At 43.8% G+C, this 22,402-nt stretch overlaps 1 protein-coding gene across 5 annotated transcripts in view; it reads right to left on the bottom strand.

Annotated features, from left to right (window-relative positions):
- Positions 1-15,556, bottom strand: part of KCNQ5 (potassium voltage-gated channel subfamily Q member 5) — a 293,660-nt gene extending 278,104 nt beyond the window's left edge. For 4 of the 5 annotated variants that reach the window (XM_074895896.1, XM_074895900.1, XM_074895898.1 and 1 more), the window contains exon 1: positions 15,198-15,553. In XM_074895896.1, coding sequence (XP_074751997.1) covers positions 15,198-15,553 — 356 coding nt within the window. Of the gene's footprint in view, positions 1-15,197 lie in introns of all 5 variants that reach the window. The other variant, XM_074895901.1, reaches the window with a different exon arrangement.
- Between the last annotated feature and the right edge of the window lie 6,846 nt (positions 15,557-22,402).

Here is a 22,402-nt window from a genome sequence, read left to right as displayed (position 1 = left end):
ACTAGTAAACAGCTTTAGGATTTGGACTGCCATTTGGTACCTGCTAAAGACTTCTCTATCCAAAACTACTAGTGTTTGACTCAACAAAATATAAATCATGTTCTCTGCTTTTATTAATGAAGACAGCAATGTATGTCATCGCTTTTACATATGTATCTATAAACATCTACATGCTTGAATGCATCAAAGAGTTTTCTGAAAGCCCAGAGCAGTGTGAGCTGAATGCCAGCATGGTGTTGAAATTTCAAAGGAAATAAACCACTATGATAGAAGCTGTGTTCTTTTCACCCCACAGCAATGTCCATGGGGTCCTCTTACAAGGGTGACCATTAGCGAGCCCTTAAGTTCTAGTTCCATGGTCCCCTGAGGGAGGACTTGAGTTAATCAGAGAGCACAGAGGTAGGAGAAGATCATTAGTCCCTTAGGAAACCAACTGGTACAACCAACAGAAGAAAAAAATTGACTGACAGAGTAGCTAAAAAGTCACTCAAAGGGAAGTCTAATGTCTTCATTTTGAGTGGCTTTTTAGAAAACACCTGAAATCTGCTAAGAAGAAAAAGAAGATTTTTCTTCACCTTTCCATTGGGAAAAAAAAAATAAAATCTAGTAACATTTCATTTCAGACTCAAAAGCTTGCCATGACTTTCCACATTAAAAAAAAAAGGAATAACCATGTTTTTCCAGTGAGATTCCCCCCCCCCCCCCCGCCAAGGATAAAAGAGCTGACAGTCTTACTTGCTTTGCTTTGTCTTTGGGGAAGATGTGAACAAGGTTGAGGTTTCAAGAAAGCATGGGTTCTCTTTGGTCTGTTATGGCTGTGTGAACAGAAAGGCCATACACTTCTAGCTTTCCCAGTGTGTTCTCTGAGGCACTAAAAAGGCAAACAAATTCTAGGGTCTATTTTAATGAACACAATGTATTGAATGATCCAATGCAGAACCCAAACAGCAGACATAGTGACTTGGCCTACCTAGACACAATACATATATATGTCAATTTTAAACATCTGTCATCTTTAGAGGTTAGCTGGTAAGATAGAAAAACTATTTAAGACTTTTAGTTGCAAAGATCTGAATTGCTGTTCCATCCTAGGTCACAAGCAAAAATATTATTTTTTACTCCTGTTTTTGAAGAATTAGACTTTATACAAGGCTTTAAAAGTTTGATAGAATGTTCCAAAAGACACGGTGATCATATCACAGCAATGTGATCAGTTGAAATTAATTAAACTAGCTCAAGAGCATTAAGTCCATCCTCATTCCATACTACAAAGTGCAAAAGTATGCAGATGAAGAGGCCTGTTTTGAGAGAAGACACTTCATAAAAACATACCTTAAATTGAACAAACTAGTCCAATTCATGTCTATGTTTCTCAAAGTTTGTCAAGCCCTAGGATTCTAACAACAGTCTGTTTCAAAGAACCCTTGAGACCGGTATCAATCTGCTCTCATAAGGCATCCCATTGACTACATTCCCCACGTTCTTACCTCTTTCTATCAGACACATAATAACTGCCGTTTTTTTAGCTCCCAACCTCTGAAAAAGTGGTAAGACTAGGTGTATCTTTACCACCATTAATTCATCTGTACCCTGGTATCCCTGCCACGTGCTGGGAAGCTGCATTGCCATTCTGCTTGTCCTTCTACCAGGCATCCATTTCTCTAAGTCAGTATCTTCAGACAAAGCCAAATAATGCAGGAAGAAAACTCTCATTAAGCATATGATATATAACATTCATAAAATCATTACACAGTGAAATTTCCAGCTAATGTAACAGCACAGTATCTGCTAAAATAAATGTCACTTTCAGAAAGTGACTGGAAAAAAATACACCACAGTTTTAGTTACAGGTTTACTGAAGTGGGGTTTAGTCGCAGTAAGTTAGAAATGCACCCACGTTAGTCTTCTGCTGTCAGTAGTTTACTGTTGAATGAACAGCATTTCTATCATGTGCTGCTGAGGTTGTCAGACGCAGCAAAAAGGAACGGTTTCATTTGTTCTCTTTTTTTCCACTTAATGAATCATGCAAAGTTAACTTTCTGTTTTCGTTACTCAGTTATAAATGTAATTTTAAAAATTAACTAGCCAGATGCTTTTTTACAGCTAGTAAAAGTTAAGAGAAATAACTTTCTCCCCAGGCAGTAAGAGGAGCTAACTCTGGGCTGAGGGAGAGGAGGTTATACAGTCATAGGGATGAGCACGCAGAGCATACTGCTGAGTCCAGATAGAAGGAGGTTGCAAGAACTGAATCATTAAGAGTGAGCAATAGTTTGAGCTGTAGCAACAGATAGGTCAGACCTTTGAGATATTAGGCAGACAGTAATCATATTAGCAAAGATAAAGATCCATCTCAACAATGATGCCTGGGTTTCATCCTCAATAAAAGAGAGTGACATTGTTGTCTACAGTAATTCAGAAGAATGTAGGGGGAGAATTGACATTCTTGCCTGTGATACTGACCAATGCCATTGTGTTGCCTTTCCATATCATTACAAGAGAAAAGACAGATTTCTTTTGTGAAGGTTTTTCACTGTTGCAGAGCATCTAAGACACTGACAGATAGCTAGATAGGTAACTAGAACACCCAAGAACAAAAATTATACAAATACTTGTTATTTAATCATGAACTTGCCTTTGTTACATGAAAGATGTTTGTGGATTAGTGAATGACAGAGTCCTGCAGAGCTGTAGCTGTGTGTGCCATCATTTTCACAAGGTATTCTAAAACTCTTCCAGTATTCTGCATTAATTATTGGTTTTAATCAAACTAAAAATGTTAATGATTTTTTAGAACACATAACCAGCGATTCAGCAATTCCCAGGGCTAGACTGTGAGATACCAGTTTCATCCTCCTGCCAGAAAACAGTACGAACTGTATGTGTAGTGATTTGTTGCCGTCACCTGCACACCCTCTAGAGGTTGGCACAGCAGTCCTCAGTTTGAAATTAATCCACAGATCCATACTTGGAACAGCATAACCTGCCAATGTCACATATCCATTACAGTACGACTCACATTTAAGGATGGGGCTGAAAAGACAGAACTTTATCACCGAGCCAGTGCAACATACTGAATACATCAGATCCCCTGTATGTTCATAGAACATTGCTCTGTGATACACACTGGATGGTGCTGAAAGCAAATACTGGTTCATTGCAGGATGCCCAGTGTAGGTACTGGGAGATGACTGGGCTTCCCTAATATACTTATCTCATTCCCAAAATCAAAATACACTTCAGATCTCTTGACAAAGTCTTCTCTAAATGACTTCAAAATCTTTACAACTGTTCACGTGTTCATCCAGAATAATTTTCATTTTAGTCTTATTGCACAGAGTCTTATTTAGTCTTATTGCCTCTTTTATGCTCACAACAAAGAAGAGCGTATTTTTGCCCGGGATTAATAAACCTGAAAAACCCAATCAAAATTTCACAGAATCATACTTCTTAAATACTGAGCACTTTGCTAATTTTATCTTCCAGATGCAGATTGTATCTGAAATGTCATTTTGCTTTCTTAAAATATCTGAGTTTTCAGTCACTATCCATTATATTATTTATTATTAACTCCTAGAGCTGGTGATAAAGGGAAGCCAAAAAGAATCCCATGACCTTTCACTGCAGTGAGGTAATTTACAGATATGGGCAGATGAAAAAAATACTGGAGAGCAAAATCATACAAAGGATTTTTCCAAGTAAATACTTCTCTTCCTACAATTACTGGTGTGATATCACACTTCAGTGTGGTACAGCTACTTCAGCTCCAGCTCTTCCATTAATTAACACCAGCAATAACAACATTTAATTTAATATTAATTTAATTATAATATTTTAGATGTCTTTGGTATTTTATGGATATTATTAATTCAGCTATGGTTTCAAGGAGAAATTCCCTGGACAGGAATAAGACTGACTGAATTCCTTCCTGCCGAAAAAGTCCCTGAGGATTGTATTTCTGACCAAGCTAAAGGGTATTCAGAAGTACTGGAATGTCAGATGCACCTCCCCGGGTTCTCTTCCAAGTGCAGGCATAGCCATGCTGGAGGTCAGAGACTGGGCTGCACTGTGCTGACCCAGTTGCATCCCTTCACATCAAATGACCTGCAAGAACATCTAAAAAGTGACCTAAGCTCCAGCAGAGAGTGGACCCAGATGGGAATAAACCATTTGAGGCTCAATCTCATCAGGGAGATTAACACGAACATTTACCAAAGGACAAGCAATCAGAAACACAATCAGGTAGTGAATAAAATTTTCATGTTGTAGTAAAAGTATTACTGATTATTTCCTCAGGACTGCAGACAAGGTCAAGACCTCAATGGAAGAAAAATGTAAAGACCATGTTTTATATATATAGAAATCAAATAAATTGATTCACACTAGTACTTCAGCTTTGTCTCCACAGAAAGCAGATAATAAAAAGGGGAAAATGTTAATTAAACACATATTATTACTATAAGACAAACGCATTTCTAACCTGAAAGTAATACTCAGTATCAGTCAAGTAGGCATTCATAAATTCTCCTTCACCTCAATGATTTTGTTCCCACCTAAGATAACTTCTGCCTCTGCAATTCCACAAATGCTCTCACCATAACTCTCCCTACATAATAACTCCAAACAGCAAAACCTCATGTGGAGTTCCTGCATGTACATAAGTTAGTAGCATTGAAGATTTCAGGATAGGCCTTCCGCTCTCCATGGAAGACTTTCTCAAGTATAACTTCAGAAGCTTTATAAACATGTCTCTAATTCAGATCAGTTTTCACCATCATCTGTGATTGAAAGATAGAGCTTTTATCAAGGATCAGTTTGACTTCTACTAATTACTATGTAAGTGTCTAAAACTATACCACTAAAAAGTATGTCCACATGCATTTTCAGGATGCAAATCAGAATTCCTTCTAAAGGGTATTTATAATTCAGGATCGCCACCTGCCTCATCACTGCCTACAATAACCTCTCAATTCCAGTACCCCAGCAAACAGATTATTTGCGGAAGCCGAATCACAACTTTACTCAGCAGTCAGTGCAACTTTTGAGGAAGGTTAACTTCTTTCCAGACAGTATCTCCAACCACCCAATGAAATCTATTGTTTCTAAGCTTAAGGGGAAAGAAATACGTCTGTTTGAACAACCTGTTTCGTTACATTAAAATTTACATCACCTGCAGACGTTAGCGAAGTTGTTCCTCTTTTATTCTAAATTCTGCTTCATCTTCAGTCTACAGATGCAGCTGGGACATCTCAAAGAGAGAAATGTCTACAGACTAAATGACTAGCAATTAAATAAATCACTTGAGAACACGCATACTTATTGCGACTAACCACAGTTGCATAGGAAGTATACTGGAACCTCCTTGAAAAAAACAACATTCAATGAAGATTTCTAGTAAAAATAAGTAGGTGGGGCCAAAGGCAGGAGAAAAGGGGGTTGAAAGGAGGTCGTGGTAAGGTGGGTGTTGGTCTCTTTTCCCAAGTAACAAGTGATAGGATAAGAGGAAATGGTCTCAAGTTGCATCAGGGAAGGTTTAGATTGGATAGGAAAAATTTCTTCACTGAAAGTGTTATCAAGGATTGGAACAGGCTGCCCAGCAAAGTGGTCGAGTCACCATCCCTGGAGGTGTTTAAAAGACGTATAGATGTGGCACGTAGGGACATGGTTTAGTGGTGGGCTTAACAGTGTTAAGCTTACAGGTGTACTCAAATGATCTTAAAGGACTTTTCCAACCTAAAAGATTCTATGATTCTACGATTCAAAGTTCTGCCTCCCAACTGCACTTCAGAACGGCCTGAGGGACAGGTCTAAAAAAACCCGCCAACTGCCAGCACAGGCTCTTCTTTCCTCTCCACTGCAGAGACACCTGCAAGTAGCTCATTCACATGCCGCTTTACATTTCCTGACACCTAGACCCATCCTTTTGCAGAGAGCAGCAAAGAGCAAGACTGCTCCTTCCTGTGGCAATGGTTCATCTGATGCCTATGAAAAAAACCCTGACTCTACAGCAAAGCATCAACAGCACAGAAATGAGAGCAGAAACAGAGAGTTCTTTCCTCCTAATGATTTTAGTGACTGCTTCTAACCCCAGTCAGCACAACTTTCTTGGATGTAAAAGAATTTTTCAAGTTGATGAGTTCGCTGCATGATTTTCTGGCAACACAGCAATGCCTCTTCTCCAGTGCTGGGCCACCTGAAGGGGAGAGGACATCACCTGCTCACCAGCCCCGGCTGCAGTGCTGACACCACTCCAGCCTCACCATGCCAGCTCTGACTGAGCCATCACTCATCATTCTCTGAAGATGTGGCAGTTTTGCCATTGAAAAGATGTGGTTACTGATACAGACTTGTCTCCTGGGGAGAACGACCCACGTTTCCAAACTCACTGCCAAGGATCAGTGGCCCTCCACCCCCACTACTTACAGAAATGCATCCAAAACAATATTTCATCTTAATTTTCCCACAAAAGGCCCTCTCAAGTATGTCAGGATCCTTATGCTTATTCAGAAAGGCCCCAGCAGGAACTTTTAAGTGCACTCCTGCCACGAGAGCTTGGAAGAGGAAGATTTATGCATTTGCTTCTAATGGGTAATTCTCAGATACCACGGTTATGGATGAGCTTAGGCTGTATGAAGCAATTAAATTTAATGCCCTAGGAGAAGTTAGATGCTATTTCTGACTGAATGACCTCAAAGGGTGTGTGCAAATGCTCTAATCTATGTCACTAGTGAACTGAGGAGGCATCTGAAAGTGTTCAGTAGCATTTTTTTCCTCTCAAAGCAGAAAGTTTTTACTCTCTTGGTTTGGTCATATTTGACTGCTGGCACCAGTCTTTTGCTACCATATGATAACAGGTATGATGACAATAAAATTAAAACTCTACAGAAATTTTGAAAGGCATAATATGTTTGCTTTGTTGAACTAGGGAGTCTCAAAGCAAGAAGGAAGCCAAGACAAACAGGAATATATTGCTAAAATCAAGAACTGGGCAGGTCCTTTCTTCATTATTTCTAATCAGTTTAAGGGCATGGTTAATTTGTTAAACTTCAATCTATACAAGTGGGGTGAAAAAAATGAATTACCCATTGAATGCACAATAGAATAATGAAAGGAAGCTGCAGGTACTCCATGCCTTTGAAAATCATTTATTCTTCAAGAAAATGCTTACTACATATTTATGTACATCTCTGTAAAGGAAAATACACATATTTATGTTTGAAGATTTTATTGGGTGAAGGCCAAACAGAGAAATGCAGGTATGTCTAGCTGGAGGACTGTGTCCACCTCTGAAGCACTGGCCCAGACCATATATATTAAGAAGTAATCACATAGTCTTTCAAGTAGAAGACACTGCCTGAGACTACACTTCAGTGCCCAAAATGATGAAGTTTTGCTGAGCTTCCTGTAACGCAATTACACTGCAACTCAGACAGCTATCACAAGATAAATCTAATGCTCAACAGAAAATTGAAAATATTTCTTGATTAAGTGCAGCTGACCTGTAAGACAGTCTGAACTTTTAATTAATGTATTTAAAGGAAGTTTACTTTGCACATGAGCACAGCAACTGCTTGAAATTCTTCTGCAATTGATAAACTTTACAGCTGATGAATTTTCAACCTTAACTGAGCTGTGGTGGCAGTCCCTTGGGTAATCTACATCTGCTCTCTTACAGGAAATCTGTAAAACAAACTTTCAAAAAAAATCTCTCAGAGAAAACAAGAAAGGAGAATAAAAATACATGTTTCCCCAAACTTAGCATAGTTCATGTAATACATATCTAGAAGTGGATCTCAATACACCATCATTAATTAAAAAAGCCAAGAATGCATGCTCTGTGTGTTAATGGTTTGCAAAGGGAAAAAGCAACATTTATTGTAAGAATAAACATCTGCCTCATTAGGAATAATGTAGCAAATGATGTCTGTTGTGTATACATGTTAAAGATTTTGCATAAGATAGTGTTATTTATGCCTTCTACTCTACCTTTTTTACCTGTGTGCCGAAGACTCACTTTTGCGTCAATTAAAATCAGTGGCAAATTTCATTAATTTTCATCAGACGTTTATGGTAAAGGAAATATGAACCATATAAAAATGTTAAACACTTGGCAATTCAATTTTACCTTTGAATTATTAAGAAACAACTACCTTACAGCAGTAAGATTTATTTGCAACGTCAGGACTTTACATTGTCTAGGAATATAAATTTTTGCTTGTATATATTTTCTCCACAAAAAGATTAATGGAATTACAAACCATGTACCTTCCCTTTGCATCAAAACTATTATGAAAAATTTCACTGCGTTTTTATGAGCATTGGTAAATATATTAATGATGTTTATCCTCATTAATAGGGAAATCACTACTAATGACTGAATGATCATCGGTATTCCATTTGGCTGATGCTAGAAAATATTTGCAATTATTGAAGAGATATCAGTTCAATTTCAGTTTCATCCAGTTTAGGGAACTTAATCAATCTACAAGCAACAACAATAAACCAGATGAATAGCAATTAAAAAATGTAGTCAGATTTGGAGCATGGAAAGGGCATCAAGTCTGTGTAGATATCATGACTTTTATTTTTATTTGCTTTAAAAAGACAAAGACCAGGGAAACTTAAAAGTAGGAGGGGGGAGGCATCTAGCTCATTAAGCTATCATCTAGAGCCTACTCCAAAAATCTGTTACACAAATATCGTCTCACAGGCAATTAAAGTTTTTCTTGCAGCCTCTAAAACAACTACTCCTTTGAGACAGCACATATTTAATGCCACTGTAATCATAGATCCTCTGACCCCTGGACAAAATCAATAATTTTGGGCAACTTCTTTCACCATGTAAGACCACAGGAAGTTCATCAAGCATCCCTGCATGATACAAGACACTCAATAAGGAAGACAAGAAATGTCACGCTCAAGACTAGCACACCAAGAAAAGCAGATGTGAGATAGCATTATATTTGGGGGTGACAGTCCTAATTGCATGATTTTTGCATGAGAGGAAAAAATTACAGCAAAAAGGTAGTTAAAGAAATCTTTTAACTCACTTCTTGCTTTAAGATGGAGAAAAGATGGAGACCCTGCTTGTAAAGGTTGTACATTTATTTAAAAATCTGAAAACCAAGCACTAATTTAAAACACTATCCACCTTACTATCCATAATTCCTAAACCCATTTAGAAATAAACCTTATGACAAATAGAAGAAAGTCCACATGCATGAACTCTTCCCCACCCACATCTTGGTGACACTTTCTCGGAGAAAGCCTTTTGTTCTCTTCTTTCAGGGGATCAGTTTTGATTTTTGTGGCAAATTTGCTGTTTCCTCTGGACCACTGCTCTTGAGGGGGAAAGCAAGTCCAGTACAAATAAGAAACCTTAGTAAGCCAAGCCTCAAAAAATAAAACATGAAACAGTATTTTACCAAGGTAAGTATACATCACATCATAAACTTCTGATACCTATCTACTGAAAATCCTGAGGTAGGCAATAGCTCTCCAACAAAAAACAAGTGAAAAAAATAAGGTAGGTGTTATTTATTGCCTGTGACAGGGTTGCAGGAGAGAACTGCTGTCTATGAACAACATGTCCAGGAAAGAGGAGAAATGAAGGGCTGTTGAACATTTTACCTTCTCTAACAATCACAGAGAAAATGCAAGCGGTTTTAAAGATTGTTTTATTTCCACCTCTCTGGTCAGTTTATAATTACTGAGGTAGTACAAGAAAATACAGAATGTAAACATAAAAACCTATGAAGTCCAATTAAGAGAAAAGCAGAGATCTGCATCTGGTGCAGAAGGATCCCATGCATCCATATAGGCCAGCAACCCACTGTCTGGGCAGAAGCCCCACCAAAAAGGGCCTTGGCATCGCTGTGGACACAGCAGTACAAGCATGCCCTCATCAAAAATAAGACAAGCAGCATACAACTACATTAGAGGAATGGGGCCATCAATCAGGCTGTACAAAGTTATTTTTCTCCTCTACTCTAGGTGCCTCACACTATGGCACCTTAGTTGTGCACCCCATCTCCAGCTGAACAGGGATGTGCAGAAGCTGGAAGAGATGCTGGACAGCAACCAAGGTAGTCAGGGGCCTCGAGCTTGTGTCAGAGAAGCTGAGGGAGCTGAGCTTGTTCAGACTGGCAAAAAGGTGATCTGACAGATGACCTAGTAGCAGCCTAGAGCTACCTGAAGGGAAATTACAAGGATAAAGAAGCCAAATTCTTCTTGCTAGTGCCAGATGATACATAAAGGGGCAATGGCCATAAACTGCCACTTGGTAGGTTCAGGTTGATTCTCCCATTCTTCCTTCCCCATGTCAAAACCCCTCCTTTCTCAACAGGTGGGTGTTGCAGACCTGTATGTTACCCACCAAGGTGGTGGGAACTCTGTCCAGTGAAGTTTAAGACCTGTCTAGACAAAGCCTGGCTGACACGACTGGGTCATCCTGTCAGACTAGATGACTTCCACAGGTCTCTTCCAAACAATGTTTAAGTGAGAAATAAGCAACACAAACAGAATCACAGACTGTCTCAGATGCGGCAGACCACTGCAGATTTACACTGAAGTGCATCTAAATATCCACCATCATTCACTGTCACTCTCTGAAAGAAAATGCCTCCTAAAGTTTAGGCATTACACTTAAAGAGTTTTAATTTTTTACTTCCTAAATACCTAATAAGATTTGCTTTGCCACATCATTTCTGTTGTCAACACTATTAGTAGTTATTTGTAAATATCATGCTGTTATTTGTTTTTTAAAGCACATAAAAAAATATACAGTTATCCTAACAACATCAGACCCTGACTCTAAAATTGTGCTTGAAAAGATGAAAGCCACAGATCTACCCACAGAGCACCTGGAACTAGTTCATTAGATGCCTTGAGATTGATAAAATAAAGAGCTAAAATAATTTCTCCTACTTTCTGATAGCAGGAGAAAAAGCAAGTATTTAGGCACATGATTGGGTTTTTTTTAATCAGAATGTGAAACCTCCCTAATTATACAAACGGCACAGTATGATGCAGCGCTGTTAGCTCACATGCAAAGACGCTGCTGTTCAATTGCTATCTGATCATTAGTAAGCTATGTCTTTTCCGGCAGATCTGGAAAGCTAAAATAGCTAGTTAAATCTTTGACGGCATCGTTAGATTAGAACATAGAGCAAGAACACTGTACAGGCTCTTAAATTCATCTAGCACCACATCCTATCTCCAGCAGTGGCCAACAGAGGATGCCCGTGGGAACGTTACAGGTCATGCAAAGCGATACTGCCCCTGTGCACACATCCAGCCCTGCAATTTGTGATTCAGAACCTTCCAGAGCAAAAGGTGGTGGCTTTGTAAAGAGAAGGACATCCCCACAACAAACATGGGATGCATGGAGTATAGTACAAAGAAGTCCGTAAGAAACAGAAACTTTATTACTCCTGAAATAAATCCAACATGTTAAATTAGGAAACTTATGCAACTAATTATACCCTACCAGTATAAACAGTATCAAAGAGCAGTAATTTTTTTTCTGAAGATCTCATGCCATCTCTTTTTCAGAATGTCAATTAAAAATAAAAGTAATACAAAATCCTTTTGACAACTAGAGATGAAACTCGGGGTTAAATTTACAACAAATATGTAATTCCCCTTTGATAATTCTAAGGCAATGTCTATACATTTTTATCAAACCAAACAACCCAAAATAATCTAAATAAACAGCAACACCAGAAAGAAATCCTATGACATCCCAAGACAATGCTTTTGAACAGTTACAATATCACAGTATTTTAATGTAGGCGCATGCGTGTTAAATATGCACATGCTCCACATGTAGGTGATGTGGCGTGGCATAAATATTTTACTAGCAGGAGTTTAAGTTACTGACTCATTACTCACAAATGGTATGAATGTTCTTTTCTGATTTTATAAGTGTTTGTATTTTTGGTGTTCCTGAATGATTAAGAACAGAAGACCGTGGTATCTGAAAAGCAGTTTTACAAAAACTTGCAAGAAAGACTTTAGATTTTTAACTAGGGCTTCCATGTAAAGAGCTACTGAGGTGCCCAAAAAGGAGCCAATAAACATGTAATTTATGGCTCTGCTCCCCAGCACAACATTACTGAAGTCAAAGGCCTTTGCTCAAGAGTAAATCCTTCCTCTAGTAGCAGAAGTTTGCAGAACAGCTGTCTTTTCCATCATTTGGCAAGTTTGTATTTACAAATAAACTAACCAATTGACTTCTGAATGTAGGTCACAGCCCTCATTCCTCAGGTGGTTGGCCTGTTCTCTCATTTGAAAGGGCAAAAAGAAAAAGGAGAGAACTGTGCGTAATTATCAGCTCTAAAGTGTTTTTCCCTATGGAAATAAGCAATGAAAGAATCACTGCAGGGATGGTTTCTTGTTTGTAACCGATGCTTAATTCCCCAATTCTTATTTCAAAAACAGAGGCAAGCGTAAACAAACTTCCAGATCTAAGACTTCAAACTGAAACTCTGAAACTACCCTTGTGTTACTTCAACTTGCGTATCAGAGTGAGCTTCATCTCAGGAGACCAATGATCTACACAAAAGGTCTCACCCCAGATAGCCCATTCCTGAAATAGAAACAGTACAAAGCTGTAACAGGTTCCACTGCAGTCTAGAACACTTTAGCAGAGGTAGGAGCAGACATCTCATCCACGTACTTAGTAATGTCTTCGCAATTCTAGGCTACTTGTCTCAAGACTTTTTTCTTTCAAATAGCCACGGCGTTTTGGTTTTGTTTGTTTTGGTTTGTTTGTTTTGTTTTAAATTCTATAAGAAAGTGTGTTTTCCAAGATGCAACTGTATTTGATCAGGCGAGAAAAAAAATGAGCCTGAAACACCAAAAATATTATCTGAATATCTAGCAGTCATTATATCAGAATTATATAAATACATTAAAATAATTTATAGGCTGGCAATGAGGATGGCTGTCAAATTGAAACCCAAAGGAACTTCAAATGCACCTTAAACACTGTAGCAGTGACAGATCTTTAAAGGTAATATTATTACTAGGTGCCTTTATATTACAGTAATGTTTCAAGCTCTTTCACACAGATCTGCTCAGATAAAAGATATAATGTTGGCATTTACAGCTGCCAAAATTGCCATTTGCAATTAAAAATTAAAACTGGCACTCTTGCTATGCAGGCAATTATCTAAACGCAACTGGCAATCTTCCTTGTTTACAGTGCTGCTGTGTCATGACTTCACTCTGTTTGGAAATCTTTTTTTTTTTTTTTTTTTAGGTTTAAACTTGTCAACCTTATTTCCAGCTCGAACTGTACTTGTTTTAATGATTTTCATCATGATCTCAAAGAGAAAGGTCCAAAACTACAATTTATGGATTTTATATTGCAACTTCAGGCACTGCAGTAAGATAATTCCTAGTAAATACTTCAGATTCTCACAACATTAATTTACATCCATCTATGCCGCAGGATAACACCTGTAAGAACCCAAACAGCAAAATGTAACAAATAAATGCCCTCCAAGAAGAAAGTTCAAGCTGTACGAGTTGATTTTCATAGTAAAACAGAGAGAATGGGCAGATATTCTAAGTGAACAAAAATCCTTTTACTGAGTAAAATATTACATTAAGTATGCTTCTCCTGCTTGTTATCCTAGCTAGTTTGATCTACTAAATAAATCTATTCACAAAGTATCTTATTAATCAGACTGCCATGTTTTTGGCAAAATATTTTTTCACTCATAAAAACTTTTATTAAAGTCGGATTTGGGGAGTCCTCTGCTGCCGGGAGACGAGCACCCTTTATGCTGTCAAACAGCTTTTAGGAAGCAGTTGCTTTTTTCCTGAAGTGGCTGTAACCGCTAGCTTGATTCTGGCAACTATCGTGGAAATACAGTTACCTCCAGCGTATCAGTTAAAACTTCTGATTTACTTCTATTTTCGGTAGCCAAACACAGAAATACCTTGTCTCATATCCCCGATACAGTAATGCCTGTCATCCTTCCTCTGTAATTTATCGCAACGTTTTCATCTAGGACTATGATCCAATGCAATGACTCCTTGCCAGCCCGCACTGTCCGTCTTGCTCAGCCGTCCAAAAGGCTTTTGCGTCGGGCCTTTCCCCCGAATATTACCCAAACCCGTAAAACCAGGGGTTTGCTAATGAACTGAGGAACACCGCCGGCCCCGGGGCTACTTTAAGTCGTTACAGGCTCAGGCCCCCCGCACACCGCTCCCCCACGCCAGCCTCCGTCAGTAAAGCAGCGCACGTGTGGCAGCGCGGTGACAGCCCCGCTCTCCACAGAGCGATGCGACGGGACGCGCGTTCCAGCCACCGGCTCTGCCGGGTCGAGGGCGACGGGACGAGTCCCCCGCTGAAATCAAAGGCGCAGAAAGGGCAACGGCCGGCGGAGCGGCCGGGCCCCGCGCCCTCCCCCGCGGGTGGCCGCGGCGCGCGAGCGGCAGGTGGGCGCGTCCGGGTGGCGGCACCCGCGGCGAGCACCCGCACCCGCGGCGAGCACCCGCGTGGGACGGCGGCGCGGCCCACGCCGCCACCCGCGCGCCCTGAGGGGCGGAAACCGCGCGCGCGCGGAAAACACGCGGGAGGAGGAAACGCGCCGCGCGGCTCCGCGCGCTAACTTTTCAAACCGCGCAGCGCTCGCTCTCCGCGAAGCGAAACGCGCGCCGGGGATACCGCCGGCGCTTCCACCGCGCCCCGCCGGCACCCCTCGCCCCGTCTAACCTCGGGGCCGGCCGCTGCGAGAGCGCCGCGCAGCCCCGTCCCCCGCCGCCCTCCGCAACCCAGCGGCCTCAGACACCCCGGAGCGAGCGAGCATGTGCTCCCCGCCGCGCTGTGCTCAGGCTCCTTCTGCCGGGCGAACCCAGCCTCCCCTCCGCCCCCCCCATCGCCTCCCGCCGAGGGCTGCGCGGATTTTTCGTCGCCCGCGGAGCGCCGCGCCGCAGGTGGCGGTGGCTCCCCTGCCTCCCACTGGTGACTCCCGGGCAGTTTCGGCGCGACGCGCGGGAGACTTGTCCTCCCCGGGGACCGGCCGCGGAGCGACGCTCGAGGAGCGGAGCGGGAGGAGGGAGGGTGCGCGCCGCGCGGTGCGGTGCGGAGCCGCTTTGGCCGGGGGCAGGTGCGGTGCGGCGGCCCGGGAGGGGCCGGGCCGGGAGGGGCCGGGCCGCGAGGAGCGGGGAGCGGGGTCGGTACTCACACGAAGGCGTGGTAGACGAAGGCCCAGCCGCGGGGCCGCTCCAGCACGTTGTACAGGTAGTTCTGCAGCCGGCGGTACTTGGCGTTCCTGCGGCAGCTCGGGCCGCTGCTGTACGACAGCGGCTTCCCCAGCAGGCTCATGCGGGCGCCGTGCTTCCCGCGGCGGCCCTCCCGCAGCCCGGCGGGGGCGGCCGCGCCGCCGGTGCCCAGGAGCAGCAGGCCGTCGCCGCGGGCCGCCGCGCTCGCCAGCGCCCTGCCCCGGCCCGACTCCACATCCTTCATGCCCGCCGCCGCGCCGCTCTTCACCCAGAGCCCCGCGGAGCCGCCCTCCTCCCCGCCGCCGTGGTTGCGGGGCATGGCATCACCTCGGGCGCCGGGGCGAGCGCCGGGGCCGCGGCGGAGCAGGGCGCGGGCGGCGGCGGCCAGGCACCCCGCGGCGGCGGCCCGCAGGAGGCAGCGGGGGCCGAGGGTCTCCGGGCGGCGCCCGCGGGGCGCGGGGGCGCGGGCCACTTTGGGCGCCCGGCGCGACGGGCCGGGCTGCGGCAGCTTCGCGGGGGGCCCCGGCGAGGCGGCGGGCGCCCCCCCGGGCGCGCTCTCCTCCCGGCCGCCGGCCCCCGCAGCGCCGCCCGGCGTGGCTCCGCGGCCCGGGACGGGGCGGCGGGAGGAGCGGGGCGGGGGGGGGGGGCGCAGCTCCGCGCAGCTCCGGCGGAGAGGCCGCGGGGGCGAGGGCTCCGGGCCGCGGCTCGGCGGTGCCTTTCGCCGCCCGCTCCCTCGCCGCCTCCCGCGGCGCTTGGCCCGGCCGGGCCGGGCAGGCTGTTGCTCTCGCTCCCGGCGGCGGAGAAAGTCGGCGAGAGAGGCGGGCGGGCGGGCGGGGGCTGGCAGGGGCCGCGCTGCCGGGCACCCCCGCGTCCCCGGGGTGCGAGCGGCGAAGGCAGCGGCGGTGCCCGCCGCGGGGCGGGCGGCGAGCGGCTGGCGGGACGCGGCGCCCGCGGGCTACGCCCGCTCCCGGGAAATGTCCATTTAAGTCCGAGAAAGTAACAAAACTGCCGTAAGTCTCGGCGGCGGCGCGGGGGCGGTTCGGCCGGCGGCGGGACCCCGCTGCGGGCGGGGAGCGCGGCCGGCCCGGGCGGGGCAGCGCAGCCGAGCCGCCGGGTGACCCCCCGAGGGGGCGGCGCAGCCCCACGCGCCGCTCCGGCGCTTCCGCCGTGCCCCAGCCCCGCGCGGCGGCGCGCGAGCCAGTCCCAGCGGCGGCGGGGGCTGCCCTCCCCGCGGGCTCCCCCCCGGGCCCCGGCAGCTCCGGCCCCGGCGCGGCGGTGCGGCCGGAGCGCAGCGGTGCCGCCGCTCGGTGCCCGAGCTGCGCCGAGAAAACAAAGCTCCCCCTGCCGAGAGCGGGCCTTTAACTCCCCGCCGCATCAAGGTGAGCTTGCGGAAAAAAAAAAAAAAAAAAAAATCCACCCCACCACGCCGCAGGCGCGGCCGCTCCGCGCCTCCCCGCCCGGAGCTGGCGGCAGCTGCGCCGGCTTTGGCCGCCGGTGCTCAGCGGACGCCCCCCAGTCACCCCCCCGCGCTCGGCAGCGCCCGCCGCCCCCTCGGGGGACGCCTCGGGAGCCCCGCAGGGTCCGGGGGAGAGGGCGAGCCGCCGTCGGAGCACTCCGGCACCCACTTCGTGAGAAATAGCCGCGTGTCACTGGTTTTGCAGCCCGAGCACCGGCAATGTGAAAAAAATGTGACGCTAATTCGTGAAGGGTTAATGAAAAGCAATAATGTGGACGCTGATGTTATGCGAAAATCAATAGAGGCATTCAGAAATTCAATTAAATTTCGTTTGGGGTCTTTTTTTTCTTCATACTGGCTAGTTAGAGGCCAGGCTCTCAAGCCCTTGATTAACACACCATCTCCAACTTTAAGAGAAAGAAGTAAGCAGTGAAGTGGATGTCATATTCTGGCTGAGGACATTAACTTGTGCTTCTACTAAAGACACATGGAAACATCAACAGTACTAATTCACTGCTACAAAGTCTCCAGAGCCATTTAATCAGTTGTCTTTATTTAAAGAGCTTAATCTTCCTTTCTTCGCTGCACTTCCTCCTCCACTGCAGGCAGCTTCAAACAGGAAATTCTAACATGTGAACTGCAGTGGCCACTCACGCTCGTGATAAGGGATGGCAGAAACAGCACACATGTCAAAACAGATGTTAAGTAGTTGATATAAGTATCCACAGCAACTCCATTAATATTTAAGCTTTCCAGTGGCACATATCTACTCCTCTTTCTTTGAATTGTAAATGGAGTTAGTTAATCCTTCATTTACTACTTGTTTGCATTTCCCTGGTTTGATATGCAAGTGTTTACACTCTTCATTTTCCTCATCCCTGCCTACTTGTTTACAGCCAAAGAAAGCATGCCTTTCACATCAGCTGGGCCTCTCACACCATGCTTAGATTTATACTCTACTGACCTTAGTCACTTGAGTAAAATATTTGAGCGCTAGTACTCAGGTTCCGTTTAACTGGGAGCACACTGTCCAGCCCGCTCAGTAAGGCTCCCTCAAGCCCCCGTCCCACAAGCGCTCACCTGTGAGCTTGGGTTAGTTGGCACAGGGAGGCCGTGGCACAGCTTGCTGTGGCAGAACTGCACGCCTGCATCCCTGTTGACAGGATCAAGTCTTTAAACTGGACATTTGGACAATACACTGAAAATTACTGAACTCCTGTTCCCTATGCACTTTTCGTGATCTACTAAGAAATATTGTTATAATTCTGTGCCCTCTAGTGGCGCTTAAAATCATCCATTAATTTAAATAATAGTTAGGAAAGCAGGCTGTGAGCACAAATAGTATGGGCCAATATTGAAATGTAGCCATAGATGCCAGGACAGCTAGAAGCAAACAAAAGTACTGCTCTTAGTGATGAATTAAGTACTTTATTTTTACAGTGTGTGATTAAAAGTATTTTCCCATTTATTATCTTTTATTAATGCTTTTAAAAGTATATATTATGGTAATTAATCTAATCCCTACTTGTTAATATGTCAGATAACCGGGGCATGATATACGGGTTGAATGCTGTGTAGATCATTAGTACCCAGGCAGCTGCCTGCCCTGCACCGGACAGAGGGGTTGTAATGTGTGAAAAAGCTAGTCCTCCTCTAAGTATTTATTGCAAAATATGGGTCTACATTTATCTGACAACAAATTCCCCTGATATTTTGGCTTCAGACTATATAATACCTACAGAGATGAGTCGTGTGAAATTCTAGCGTGTCCACATGGTCCAAGGTCACCCTGGGTTCAGGTGTCAGTAAGAGGATCTACTTGACGAAATCTCCAAGGCAAGAACATCCCAAGGAATCTTGACTTCTCGAGGCTGCAGGTACCAGCAGGTGAGACAAGAAAAATGGCGCGCTAAAGTGCAGCTGGGGAGTAGCCATTACTGTGCTTTATGGCAAATGCCAACAATGTATTCTTCCAAAATGGTAAATCATGAGTTTTAAGGTCACATTGTACTATTCCAAATGTATACATCAGACGTTATATATGTTGGCTTGTGGAAGGATCAGCTGATACACATAATCTTTTCTGATCAGGATCAAAATGTTACATATGTTTGGGATTTTCAGGGTTTTCTTTCCAATGTGTTATTTGTGATATGTTGTCTTAAATCAGTGTTTCTGGGTTCCTTTTGAATAAAAGAGGAAATAGTTTAAACGGCAGTGATATTCCCTTATTTATAATAAAATATGTTTTTGCAGCAGCACGTGAACTTCTTTTCTAAGACTAATGCAATTTTGGGGGGAGCCCCACTAGAAGTTAAAGCAGGCTTTCACAACAGCTGAATTTACAGATAAATAACAGAAATACTGAAATGCACTGGTGTAATTGTGACACAGGGTAGATATTAATGGAAGAAGAACCTTGTTACAGGGAAAAAAAAAAGAGGGAAACAGAGAAGACCAGTGGTGTTGGAGGGCAGTGGCCAGAGTTCAGTGCCTTGCTCTGTGTTGCCGGGCCAGGTAGGAACTGGAACCTGCCCACATCATGTCCAAAGTACCTGAGCATGTAGTTGCCTCAAGTCACAGACAGATGCTTACTGAGCTGCTGAAAGCCAGTTGTGTACCTCAGCTTTTAGTATTTATGGGGATTTGAAAATTCTCTCCGTCTTTGTGCCTCAATTACATATCTGTCACAGGGGGTGGTAGCAATTCGTTCGTAGAGAGAGGGATTGTTAGCATACATTTATGGAACAGTGTAAGATGCTCAAAATACTGCAAAAGGGAAACAGTACAAATCACGTACATACAGTGGCTGTTTTAAACAGAAAAGCAGCCAGAGTGCAAGCTGGAGGGCCTTCGTAGCAACGCTTTGCAAAGGTCAGTTTACCATGGTATCATGTTTTGAGTTCATTTGAGTTGCCTGTTAATAACCTTTTTTGTGTTATATAATACTGTGAGGTATCATGTGTGCTCTGGTTTTGCATCTCTTTGTAAGATTTTTAGCTTTCTGCCTAATTATATGGAGGAGGGGATACACATAGCTATTCTTGGTAACAAGCATACAAGCGTCAGAAGTAAGTTTTCAAAGCACTTAGGTGTTAGGAACAATTCATTTGCTATGTGGACCTGTTGTGTGGCCTGCAATACATAGTATGCATCTCCAGGAAACCCCAACCTGAGCATCACTATTGCATAACAAATCATTAGCAAAATGTCATATGAGGTGGACACCAGGTCAGCAGTTGTAGCAGGGCTCTGATATCAATATTCAAAAATGTTGGAATATTATATAGCATTAATATTGCAAGATGTTGGAATATTTTCCTGCAAGTTTTTTTTTCACATAAATGAAAGAAGCAAGACTGTCAGTAGCAAGAGGCATTCATGGACTGAACATGGCAGAAAGGACTGCCCAACCTTCCTGGTGCATTCTTCATGGGATTCCTTAACCTTGAACTTGAGGGAGTACCTTCAAAAATAATTTTGTTTTGATGTTCCCTTTATGTGTTGGTATTGCTGTTAGACTGCTACGGGGTTGCTAACTCTTGAAGGATACCTGTGGCCACAAAGAGCTGTCCTGAGACCAGACTCATTCCAAGCAGACCATGGCCAGCACTAATGATCACTCTGGGTTACTACTAGCACAGGCTAAATTTTAATTGGACTCCAAGATGTGAATGGCTCTCTCGCAGAACCTGTGCCTCCTTGGCTGGAGGTATGATAGAAACACTTCTGCCCGGTTATTGCATCTGTAAAAAACAGTTCTAGTTTCTGGACGCCTTCTTCTGCCAGGAGCTGTTTGCTCCTGCCCATCTAGAGGAATGGTTTGGCCTCCTCTCCTTGCCTGGTCCGGCTCAATGGCAGAAATTCCTGGCCTTGCTTCTGTGCTGTCTCGCTTTTCTAGCAAAATGTTCATTTTGCTTTTCATTTTGCTTCCTGACATCTAGTATTTCCTCTCATCAGATATTCATCCCTGATAAGAGAATTAATTGATTCCATTGATTCCTACTTAACTAAATATCTAAACATCACTCTCTGTTAATAAGGCATGCCTCTCTCTAAAGTCATTGCCAGACCTCAACACCCTCTCTCCTAAATGGCTCTTCTGCTCATGTCTTTTACTTTCTCTTTCATCTTCTGCCTTTTTTTTTTTTTTTTTTTTACTATTTTGTCATGCTTTTCTTCCTTCCTTCCTAATCCTCTTCTCTCTGTGATTCAACTATCTGAACTCCTGAGCAAACAGTCTGGTGACAAAACAAGACCATATGTCATGAATGGTGCCAACCCTGCCAGACACACAAGGCTTGCTCCATAGGCCATTCCCACTCTCTAATCCTCTAATCTAGCAAAACCAAAGCATTTGACCACTAAAAAAAAAAAAAAAAAAGACAGTCTATACTGAGAACCACAGAACAGTTTAGCATACACAAGCTGGGAATAGAATATGAAATATTTTTTCAGGTAGAAAGGTTTTATTTCTCAAAATATTTAGATTTTCAAAATCATATTCCCCAAAATACCTAAAAGTTTTGAAGAAAACACGGCAATCAAAAATGTTAATGTTTAATGCAGTCTTTTGTAGCCAAACACAGTTTCTAGGGTCCTTGGGATATTGTCTTCAAAACTACTTGTTTTAGAGAAGAGTGCATTTTGACTAGCTTGCAAGTCAGCAGGCTTGGTAAAAACTCACGCCAGACCTGAAGAAACCTGTCAAGGTCAGAATATGGCCACTTAGGAATTCAGCAAGAGAACATTATTTTTTCAGTTTTCCAGTGTAGGAGACAAGTCAGAATTTTTTTGTTTCAGATTTGTTTCTGGTTTCTTTGGGCATGGAAGAAATAGTCTGTGAAAGCTCATGTTGAACCCTAGAGTTAACAAAATTCCTTTAAGATCTAGCAATACATAGTTTATGCCTTAGACCATCTACAGATGTACCTGAAAGAAGCTGGTGGCTGATATTTTGATCTACCTCATTATGAGCTTTTCCTTTAGACTATAGTGACCTTCATTATTTACCAGACATGAACTTCTGTCCATCTCCTCTTTCCCCTTCTATACACATCTTTTCCACTTTTACTATAGCACTCTGATTTTGAAAATTCCTACTCAGCTGTGGCTTGATCTTTGAAGCATTGAAAGTTTTGACGTTAGTATTTCAGAATCACCTAAAATTTTTCTCCTGAAAATACCTAGAAACCCATCAGTCTTCATCTGAGTCAGCTGGAACATAATTTGCATTTATGCTGTTTGTTTCCACAGACTGATTTGTAGATACATGAGATGTGCTCACCTTTGTTCTCTCTGGCCCAAATAAATTTAAGAAAGTCTATACAGAGTAGCATGGAGAGAGCCAACCTTTTCAGGTGCTCTTACCTCAGGGTGCTTGTACTTCAGAAATGATGAACATCTCTAGGTGCTGCTCCTGGGAGCAGAGCCATGCTGAGTCTGGGGGGAGTAACCTGCCCACTGATCACTAGGACAGGTTGGCAGCATCACTAATCTCACGTATGGGATATGGCAGGAGATACCATCTACATGTTTCTGGTCAGTTTAAAAGGTTCCTTGTTTGGTGCCCTGGCTTCTGCAACCCTCATATGGAGGTGCCTATATGCTTCATGCATTATAGAGATGGCCTAGTCCTAACATAAGAGTCTGGTTTCTGCTCTTGGAATAGGACTTAAAATTTTAGGGGCTAAACCACAGAGTTTCCTGGAA

This window comes from Athene noctua, chromosome 1 (assembly GCF_965140245.1).
Source record: "Athene noctua chromosome 1, bAthNoc1.hap1.1, whole genome shotgun sequence".
Lineage (NCBI taxonomy): Eukaryota > Metazoa > Chordata > Aves > Strigiformes > Strigidae > Athene > Athene noctua.
Note: the sequence above shows the minus strand (reverse complement) of the source record. Positions and strands in the feature narration are given on the sequence as shown.